This window comes from Tyto alba, unplaced genomic scaffold, assembly GCF_018691265.1.
Source record: "Tyto alba isolate M040663 unplaced genomic scaffold, T.alba_DEE_v4.0 Super-Scaffold_5, whole genome shotgun sequence".
Taxonomy (NCBI): Eukaryota; Metazoa; Chordata; class Aves; order Strigiformes; family Tytonidae; genus Tyto; species Tyto alba.
Genome location: NW_024881326.1, coordinates 22348070 through 22358606, shown reverse-complemented (window position 1 = coordinate 22358606; position 10537 = coordinate 22348070). Strand labels below are relative to the sequence as shown.

Here is a 10537-nt window from a genome sequence, read left to right as displayed (position 1 = left end):
AAACTGTTGTGGCACCTAATATAACTACCCTGAACATCCCTCATTGGACCTCTTTAATAAAAAATAATCCTTAAACGCCTTTTTTTTTTTTTTTTTTCAGTGCTTTAAATGTGACATGAAAACAGCTGTATTCTAGGTTTACATTCTATGCACATCTATGCCAGATGTTTAAGTCGATAAATAAAATAGGAGGTTACATCAAAGTGTCAAGATATACAAAAATCCATTTAGCACTGAAAAAATTCCAACCTCCTTGAACTCATAAAGCCATACAAGCTTGAATGCATCCTTTCTGGCTTAAGAAGATCAGCTCTGTTCTTTGTTGAGGCACTGGCACAGGTTGTGCAAAACCCATTTTTGATACACAAATAATTTCAAACAGGAAGTACTCAAATCCACTTTTTCCACTAACAATGTTATGGTTTCGGGAAACAGAAACTCAGTGGTGAAAAGAACAGGTATGCGGTCACCAGTACAAACGAGAGTCACTGGTTTCTGGCAACGCTGCTGCCTGTGAGCGCCAGCGGTGCTGGGGAACATCCACGGACACAAGCCACTGCCAAAACACGGGGTCCGTAAAGGAGGGCCTGGTTTGGGGCGGGGGAATGGTTTTTCCCCTTGTCTCAGGGTTTGGTTCAAAGCCTGAGGAAACGAATGGGGAGATTCCTTCTGGCAAGAGGCCTTTGTGAGCTGGGCTCTTCAAAGGTGCTTGCTACGGGCCGAGGGTCAGACCCTACTCTGGGACGCACTGGCTGTACCCTAAATGCCCCTCCGTCACTCGTGGTCCGTGGCAAACTATCTGTGCTCACACTGGAGGAGAGGGGGGCAAGGAAAGTCTCTAACCCAGGCCAAGGAACTCGGAAAAGAAAAGCAAACCTAGCTGTCAGAATTTGGCACCCTACAGCACCCCGGCGAGCTCGGGGTGGCCGCCCCCCTGGGCACTGGGAGCTGGCCTCTTGCTCAGTTTCAACAACAATTCTCTTTCTCTTTGTATGGAGTTTGCGGATTTGCAGCAGCAAATCCATCCTCTCCATAATGCCAATGATACTGTAGAGCCGTGACGGGGGTGAATTTGGCCGTTTTCTCAACCAAAATGCATTCTACAGCCAGATTGTTCAGCAACGCAGCGTAACGACAGGCGGGGCTCTCCAGGGTGCACGGGCTGGAAATCGTTTTATTCGTGCGTATGGAAAGGAGGTATCGAGAACTAGCCCTTGTTGTGCAGCAAACATTGCTCTTGATCAAGTAGAAGGTGCCGAAATAAATCCACTGACCTACAGGATCTCCATTAAGATGAACGTTTTTCTACAGTAGAAAGCTTACGCCCAGGTTTTTCCTGCTTTGTTACTGATGTGTTTGGTTTCAAGGGCCAGAGATCACGGGGAAAAAAAAATCACTCACTTATGGAAAATGGTGATTAAAATAATCAGTGCACGCTGACAAAATTTCAAGAGGAGCCACGTAAGATTTCAGGCCGAAATGTTTCAGCATGCTTAGTGGAGACAAGCCCCGGGCACAGTATTCCCCAGCCTGGGCTAAGCCATGGCTGTGGGCCCACTCCAGCCAACCGTTGGCATCTGCTCCTCTCCAACACAACCAGTCTTTGCCCAGCTGAAGCTGTCTCACTTCACCACCTGGGTTTTGGTTGTTTTTTTTTTTTTTTGTGTTTTTTTGCTTTGACTGCACCATGAAAACAGCAAGAGAGATTGTGCGCCGTTTGCAGCTGAGAATGCACTTCAATGGACAACAGAACTGCAGAAGAAATCCCTTGATGCTCACCACCGTCTGAGCAAATCGTTCCTGTTCCTGTCCCCTCACTGAACCTGGGCTTTTGTGGGGCTTTTTCCAAAAGTTTCCAGACTCAGCTCATTGTATCTAAAGAAATACCCTGAACTGGACTAAAATTACAGCTGTCCTTTCATAGTACTTATACTAAAAATTCGGAGACTCTATCTGAAGGCAAATTTTAAAGGATAAAAGGAGCATTTAACACAAGCAACTTTAGCTGACATTAGCAGTAAAATCCAGCAAAGGGCAGAACATTCCTGTGTCGTGGTTTTCAAGCACATAATTCCTGTTTCCCACAATAACATTTTTAGTAAAAAACAAACAAAAACCCATAAAACCTACAGTATATGAAAACTTAAGACATAACAATAATGAAAAAATGGTATTGAGTATACTTGATAATGATGTACACTTTAAAACAAATCAATAGACTATGATGTAAACAAAACAGTAAGATAACACTTCAAAAACAAGACAAACATTTATCCATCGATAGTATACAGTAAACCAACAGTCCGCTGTGCAGATGCACTTATCAGGATGGTAGTCATAAAATGATTAAGTGTGTTAAAGTAATGTGTTATAAAAGTCTATTATAATTTTCTACTTGTATATCTCATATAACAGAGCGCTGTTTGTTAATTGTTTCTATAGTGCTTTTTTTTTTTTTTTTTTTTTTTTTTTTTTTGACATTCCCATTGATCAGTTTTTGGTTAACATGTAGGCTGCAACAGGCTTACTGTAGAGGTGGTAGAGAACGATAGAGGGAAAAGGGGATATATACAGAAAGGCCATGCGCAGCTTCCCACCAAGAAGTCCTGGTGCTCCATAATTTTACTGTTCAGAATTTCAACATGGTCTGCTGCAGGGGAAAGACAAAACGACAACAAAGAAAGGGTGAGAAGTTAGAGAGAGATATATCTGTATTTTAATAAAAGTAATTCTAATAAGATACATTTACATCCCCCACTGTGATGCCCACGAGGTTGCCATTAGTATGTTGCAGAGAGAAAACATTTTATTCCCTTAATTTTCTGATGTAGGGCGAAACTGCTAATAGCACACTTGGCATCCTCTTTAATCTGCACTTTGGGCTTTCCATTGCCAGGGCACTTCACACACACTGACAAAACAATCAGTGGAAGAGGGAGGTGAGCGAATAACAGTCTTATTTTTGGACAGGATAGCAGGTGGAGAGTGATTAAGGAGAGGGCCGAAGGAATCCCTGACCGCTGTTAGCTCCCGTTTCCTTCGGAGAGAGCCACAGATAGTCACACAAAAATCTGATCCTAAGGAGCCACGAGCCAAAGGCGAATTGGGCCCAGAGGCAAAACGCAGGCTCAGAAACCCTGTGCTCAGGGGACCCTCTCCTGGGAGCAAACCGCCTCTCCTGGGATGGGCTCAGGAACATCCTCCCCTGAAGGCCCCAACACTCGTTTCCCGCAGAGCTAGGCTAGCCAGCCTGGCTACCAGGACCTCGGCAACCACGGAGGGCAAGAAAAGCATCTGCCACAGCTGCAAGTGTTTCGGTTGCCCAGCTCCCACTCAGGGCAGCTTTGGGAATTGCCCCTCAGCACTGCGGAGTGCCAACCAAGGTCCTCGTCTGGCAAAACACTCGAGCACAGGCATAATTTCACATGCTCGGGTGGCAGCGCCAAACGATGAGCCCTCGAGAGATCTGCTCCCCTTTAGTTTACGCACAGACACGGGGAGGGGTAACAACCCAGGCGTGGCATCAAAACGCACAGGCTGTTGCATGGAAATGGTCACGGGTGGGTCTGGGAGCACTGGGAATGCTAGGGGACAGAGCCCTTTTCTACCAGCCTCTGAAGGTGGTTTATGTCCTGCAGCTGCGAGGTCTTAAGAGGACAAGTGCTTTTGGCAGAGCGGTGCCCTCATGAAGAACAGGCTCCTTGTCTGACCCAGACCTGGACCCTCTCCATGCCCAGTAGCCTGATCCCCAAGAAATCCCATCAAATTCGTGCTGACCCTACTTCTTTCAAGCAAAGGTTTTCCTTAACAGCACAGCCAATGCTTTGTTCAACAGACTGTGCTGTGCTCCCTACTTACTAAAGAAATATGTCCCATGGAAGTTCCTCGCCGAGTCTGAAATCACTATTGACAGTGCGAGTTTAAGCACGTGCACAGACGTGAAAATGAAAAGAACTCAAGAAAAAAAGAAGCTTCCTGAAATAAATGCCGAAAACAACCTCAAAGAGTTCAAGAATGAGGCTCTTCCCATGCAAATGATCTCCTTATCGGGTGGAACAGGCTGCTTTGCACGTGTTATGGAAATGGGTTAACATGCCAGGTGTCACGTCTGTCTGCCTGTTGTTTGGGGGAGCTGCACACTGTGGAACACGGAACACGCTCGCTAACGGGGACAGCTTGGTGTTCTCCCCTCCAGGAACAGGGGTCCGTGGCCACAGTTTCACGGCTCATTCATACGTACGTTACTTTATTAAGGTCAGCAGAGCAACTTTTGTTGACTGCTAAAGGTATCATTAGAGAGTTGCTTGCCAAATTAATTTCCACCTGCTCGTAATACGTGACCCAGGGAAGAAACACGTTGTGTGTCTGTGTGTACTAAATGGTCTGCACTGGGAAAATCTGGTGACCTTTAGTTGAATTGGCCGAACTGCTCTTTACTCTCATGGGGTAAAAGGATACAGTGACGAACTGAAACCCTCAGGGGATTTTCTGTCATGAACATCAGCTAACACAAAGAAAAGCAATGGAAAAATGACACTGCTGCTATGGCTGTGAAATAATACTCTGTAAGTCAAAGAAAAGGACAAACTCCTCCCTCGTTGCCACTCAGAGAAACCTAGCAGCCTAGGGAAGCCCAGGATCTGCAGGCAGGGTGAAGGATATGCTTGATGCTTGTGGCGTTCGTCCTGGGCTTAAACACGTACAAGGACCCGTGATGAAACCTCCCACGAGCCAGGCCCCCACTGCAGCCGAACAGCTCAGACCAAGCCAGCCTTGCAGATGCAGAGCAGCTGATGATGACCGATCCTGCTTACCCCAGGAAAGGAAACATGCCGCTAACAGCAAAAGAGAAGTTACACCTTTTCAGCTGACTCATTACCAGAGCAGTCTTTACTGTCAATAGCGCAAATCCCCGAGGCACCTGCAGGCAGCTGGGAGCCGTGCAGAGCAAGAGTGACCTGTAAACACAGCCATCAGCCTCCGAGGGACGCAAGAAGGGAGGCAGCCAACACCGTGAACCAGGTATTTTAGGCACAAGGAAACGCTGCGGGTTATAAACCAGAGGGCTGGTCCGTGTCTGCGCTGCAGCTGCTGGATTTCTGCTGAGTTTGCAGAGCGCGGAGCCACCGGGGTCCCGCAGGCTCGGCCCCTCCGCCCGAGCCAGCCCCGCTTTGGGGGATGCTGTGCCCTTGTACAAAGCAATCCACCGTAAAGAGAAATACCGAAAAGGGACTTACTGTTCTATTGGGAACTTCTACATCTGTGAAACAAACATGCTGCTACTCAGTTCATCTACTGATAACTGGGATATCTACAGCAAAAGAACAAAGAAACAACACATTAAAACATTGTCTTGAGATCGGGCTGCTCATTCTGTCTTCAGTATCAGGTTAGTAAGTACATCAGTGTCTTATAAAACAGGATCCATTCCCAAAACGTCTTTATTTTGCCACACATTAAGTACAACGTAGCTGCATCACTACTGATGCCTCGTGGAGTACGTAGTGATTATACTGGGATTTTAACTCCATAGCCTACAAGTGAGACAGAAATGCCCTGAAACTATCTGGCTGAAACAGGACTCATACAGCCACAGAGCAACGCTGCACAGGAATTTCTGCTTTCTTCTCATGACCAATATGAGCATGAATAAGACCTGCTCTACCTGAAAATAACAACAAAGCACGGAAAAAGACTAGCAATCCCTACAGCGAGCAGTAAAACACTGCCTAGGACTTACGCAGGCAAAACTACTGAAAGCCTTGTGACCTGGCACTCGCAAAAGACTAGAGAATGCCCCCTGAGATTTTTACTGACGTTTGGCATGGCTAGCAGCCTCCTACAGAACAAAGTGACACCCTGTTTTCTTTGCAATAGCTCTAAGCCTGAGAGCATAACAAATAAAAATACTGAAATTAGTATTGGGGGGAAAATAATAATAATAATAATAATAAAAAAAAAAAGTCTTTGAAATGTCTCTGGTCTAACTGGGAAAAGTTGTGGCACACCAAATTATCAGGAAGCATCACTAGGACAGGTTGTGCATATACAGTTCAGGACTGGTGCGGAAGCAGCCATCACAACTCAGTATCTTCAGAGGAAAGTTTTGGAGAGAATTATGGCTCGGCAGACATGCATGAAATCCTGTACACTTATGGCAGTGCTACAACGGCACGTACTGCACATCCAGAGTCATTTCTGTAGGGATGGGTGACATGCTACTGGTGTAAAGAAGCTTCAGACTTCACAGACTCACCCCCGATTTTTTGGGTTTTGGGGTCTTTTTAGTAGTTTTTAGAGTCCAATCTTGCAGTGGGGGGAGCCCACTCTGTGTTTCCACTTCCACTTTCCAGCCAGGAGGGGACATGCCAAAATACCACGGGGAAGGATGCTCGGGGTGGTATTTCTGCTTGAGACTGAAAGCAGAAGCGCTGCAGGTCTTGCGCGACAGTACGCTCGGGAGTTTTCCATCCCGTTTTTTTGGGGGGGTTTTGTTTTTTTTTTTTTTTTTTGGGGGGGGGGGGGTGTGGGGGTGTGGGGGAGGGGGGGAGGGGGGCCCCAGGGCGGGTGTTGTTTTTGGAGAAGCGCCTGCACCCCTGCCGATCGCCCATCCCTACGCTCCGGCCGGTGCCCTCTCACCGATCCCCGGGACGCACGCACACGCACACGCGCACGCACACCCACGCGGCGCACGCAACGCACACGCTGCCCCTGCGCGCCCGAGCCTGCGCCGAGCCGAGCCGGCGCTCGGCCCCGCGCAGGATCCGGCCCTCGCCCGGTCCTCGAGATCTCAACACGTGAAAGAAAGCCATTGAAAGGGCCAAACCTGATTGGCGGTAGCTGTTGCAGCGAAGGGGACGCTGGTGGCAGGAGTTGTTGCTGCAGACACAGTGGTGGGCGTAGCACCGTGCATCATGGGCACTTTCGGAAGGGAACCATGGAAGCGACATACGGGAGGGTGGAGCGCATATTTGTTTTGTTTTGTTTTGTTTTGTGGTTTGTATTTTTTTTTTGGTTGTTGTTGTTGTTTTTTATTTGTTTTATTATTTTTTTTTTTAATATATATATATATATAAATGTAACCATGGCAACATGTGGTGGATTTGGGGGCGTGGCAGGAATCACAGCAACAAGCCATGTGACATCGTCATGAAGGACACATCGGGGCGCAGCATGCAATCACAGTGCAAAGCAAGACAGCGTTGGGAAAAAAAATAAACAAGAGAGAAGGGGAAAAGCCAATTACAATTATAATTAAGGAAAAAACCAAAACATTCTCAACACTTAGTACATTTATAAGCAGAACAATGATGTATTAGACTCTGAGGGCCAAATTTCCAAAGGGGGGAGAGGGTGGGTGTGCTAGCAAAAGCCCACGTCAGCTCGCACCCGTGGGGAGTTAGACACAGCCAGTGCACGTTCCTTTGGGTGGGGACATTTTGGCAAGCGCACCCTCCCGCCCGCCTGGGAAAGCTTGTCCCCTTCCCTCCCCACCCCATCCCCGCCAGCAACCAGAGGTACATGATGCACTTTGCAGCGGCTGCCACAGCCCTTTCACCGGGTTTTCTTGCCTCTCTCTAGCAGGGACGATGTTTCGGCACGGGACAGAGCTGGAGGCACGGCAAACGAGCGGCTGGCAGCCCGAGCTCTCTCCGTACAAATTCAGCGTGCTTCCTTTCCACCCTACTTCTAGTGGATTTGGCAAAACTCCCCTCTTTCGGGGTGGAGGGGGATGGAGAGGGAGGGGGCCGAGAGGGAAAAATACACGAATGCATCTGAACAGCTACAATTTGCAGAAAGAGCATCCGAAAGGACAACACGGCAGCAGGGAGCTTGGCAGCCTCTGGCAGCTGCGTGTGCCGCAGAGCGCGGTGCCAGAGGGGATGCTCCAGGGCACACACGGGCATCCCCCAAACCCGGGGAGGGGGGTTTGCCGGGCTGGGGAGCCCGCTGGAAGGCCCGGCCGTCCCGGCAAGCATGCGGCGGGGCAGCAGACCTGCCTTCCCCCTCCGCCCCAGCAGATACGGCGGGGAGCGTGCGCGCCCCCAGCCACGGGACGTCGGGGTGTGTGGGCTGGGGTTTCCTACAGGCAGAGGTGTGTCTGAAGGGCTCAGCTCCCCGTCATGCAAGCGGTGTGTCCTCCCTGCGCTACAGGGACGGGGAGGCTGGAGAGCAGAGTGCTTAGCCATTCCTGCCAAAGCTTTCAGGCCTGCTCCTCAAAAACCTTGCACCCTCCCCGGGGCTCCTGCTCCTGTCTCTTTCCTCTGGCTGAAGCAGGCACACACCTAGATGCTGGTAGTCTTGTATAACCTTGGTTGGAGGACGAAAGCTCAGCTCTCACCCACCCCGCTGCGCCCAGCAGCTGTAGACAGAGGAGAAGCTCCCTCAAAGACCCGCACAGGTTCCCAGTAAGACCCAGATGCCTAGCCTGAACATACGGGATCCCTGCAGCAGCAAGGAGCATGTACTCAGCCCTGCTGCCTCACTGCATCCCACACGCACCGGCAGTGGTCCCTTCTACCTGCACAGCTCACACTGCACTGAAGGGACGAGTCTTCAGCCAGTCCACGGCCTAAGCCCTGCTCCTCTCGCTGTACAAGCAGTGCCCTGCTCTAGCAGAGGGGCTGACCCCAGCTGTGTCCCTCCTTAGCGGCTCTATTAAACCAGTCTCCTAAAATGTCCTCAGGAGGACAACCAAAAATCCAAACTCTAATTCACCTGATGCAAAAAAAAAAAAAAAAAAAAAAACAAAAACCAACAGGATCCTCCCGTTGCTATTTCCTTTTATTGGATGACTTAAATGGGTTGTAAAGACATTTAAGTGACAAATTTTTGTCTCTGCAGCAGAACTAAATAGGGGTGGGAATGCATTCACCTTGGACTCTCTTATTAGTCACATGAAACACTGCACTGCACAGAAATTAAAAGGGATACAACCATTTAAGCCTCAAAGAAGACAGCGGATAGACAGTCACACCACTCAGCCACCCAAGTTCTCACTGATGCATACTAACTTGCTGTCTCTTTCAGATTAGGAAAAGTTGAGAAGTTTGTGTAGAAAAACCTACCAACGCTTGCAGTGGGTGTCATGCACAGAACTGACCCTGCACACCATGCATTGAAGCGTGGAAAGATGAACAAAAGGGATATTTCATTAGTGAAGCTTCAGTGTTAGAAATCACTTTAACTAAAAAGCAGGTATTCTCTTTGCAGCATTCAGTATTTAAGCACATGCAAACAGATTCTGCATATTGGTACATAAATAATTTAAACTCAGTTTTAAGAGATCATAGCAAACCAAATTAATTCTTGAATTCTTGGGTAGTAGAGAATATATTTCTTCTCCCACCCTTGTATTAAACTCTATGATCTATCCTAGAAATCAGGGTTGTTTGGGGTTGGTTGTTTTTTTTTTTTTTGGTATTGGGTATGTTGATTTCTTTCTGATCACGTCAGCAGAAAACCAATTACCCTTAGAGGAACGTCACACTCATGTTAAAACTGACTTTCCAAAAGCAATTTACTCCTGCAAGCAGGGACCAGGATTCAAAGTCTCTAGTTTAAGCTGAAAGAGGCAGTTTTTTTCTGGACTTGAAACAATTGTAGTGATGATGCCATTTTCAAGAAACCCTGACTTTCCCCTCCGTGATGCTGATCTCTCAATAACTGAACAGGAGAAACTAAGACAAGCAACAGCTCGCTCCCCCTCCCCACCGTGTCAGCTGCGACACGCCACTTCTCTGCTTCGCTTTCCAGAGCGCTGCAAAGGCTGAGACCAGATCTGCAGTCGGATGCATCAGGGACAACGGGGATGCATCATGTAAATTCATCAGAGATCCGTCCTCTGACCGGAAATTTGCTGCTCTGCCCGGCATTAATGTCCTCAAACGAGAGCAGGTGCCAGCAAATAGACCTGTTACGCATCAGCCCGGCGTGTAATTTCATTGCCATGAGACAGGGCACAACAGCACCGTGAGAGTGCTGGGTAAAAGCTAATTTGTAGAGCTCGCATCAGAAATGCGTGTCCTTATGTCAACTTTGGCAACTGCGACCTCAAGGGAAGGGGAGCGTGTAGCCAGCTGGGGGACTTGGCATTCTCAAAGCCTTCCTGAAGAAGTATTTCGCTTGGCACCTGGCAGAGCTGCGCTAAGGTCGGCTCAGCCCGTCCCCTCCCAAGCACTTTGCAGAGCACAAGGTGGGAAGCTCCTACTCGAGTCCCTCCCTCCACCTCTCCATACAAGACCCCACCTCCCTGGAAGAACATCTTGGCAGCTGCTGGGTGACTCCAAGTGCCCTCGTAACAGGAAGGCCACCCCAGCACAGGGTGTAGGTCCCAGCTCTCTGCACCCATACTCACACCCCAGCCAGTTTGCTCTCAGTGTGGGACTGTCTCCTAAAGCTCTTCCCCTGACCCCAAGGAACGGCAAGGCCGAGATCCATGTCCACCGTGTGTTTACTTTGAGGAGCCAGCCCAGAGGAACGCTTTGTGTATTTGTTGTAAATACCATCTGGCAAGTGAATTCAGCATTAAACATTA

At 48.6% G+C, this 10537-nt stretch overlaps 1 protein-coding gene across 9 annotated transcripts in view; it reads right to left on the bottom strand.

The window, feature by feature from the left end:
* Window positions 1-10537, bottom strand: part of LOC104365050 (muscleblind-like protein 3) — a 91355-nt gene continuing 80818 nt past the window's right edge. For 6 of the 9 annotated variants that reach the window (XM_042807470.1, XM_042807468.1, XM_032993781.2 and 3 more), the window contains 4 exons: window positions 9069-9104; window positions 6827-6921; window positions 5238-5311; window positions 1-2650 (listed from right to left, as the gene is read on the bottom strand). In XM_042807470.1, coding sequence (XP_042663404.1) covers window positions 5255-5311; window positions 6827-6921; window positions 9069-9104 — 188 coding nt within the window. In that variant the 3' untranslated portion in view covers window positions 1-2650; window positions 5238-5254. The remainder of the gene's footprint in view (window positions 2651-5237; window positions 5312-6826; window positions 6922-9068; window positions 9105-10537) is intronic. The other 3 variants (XR_004407148.2, XM_032993780.2, XR_004407149.2) reach the window with 3 other exon arrangements.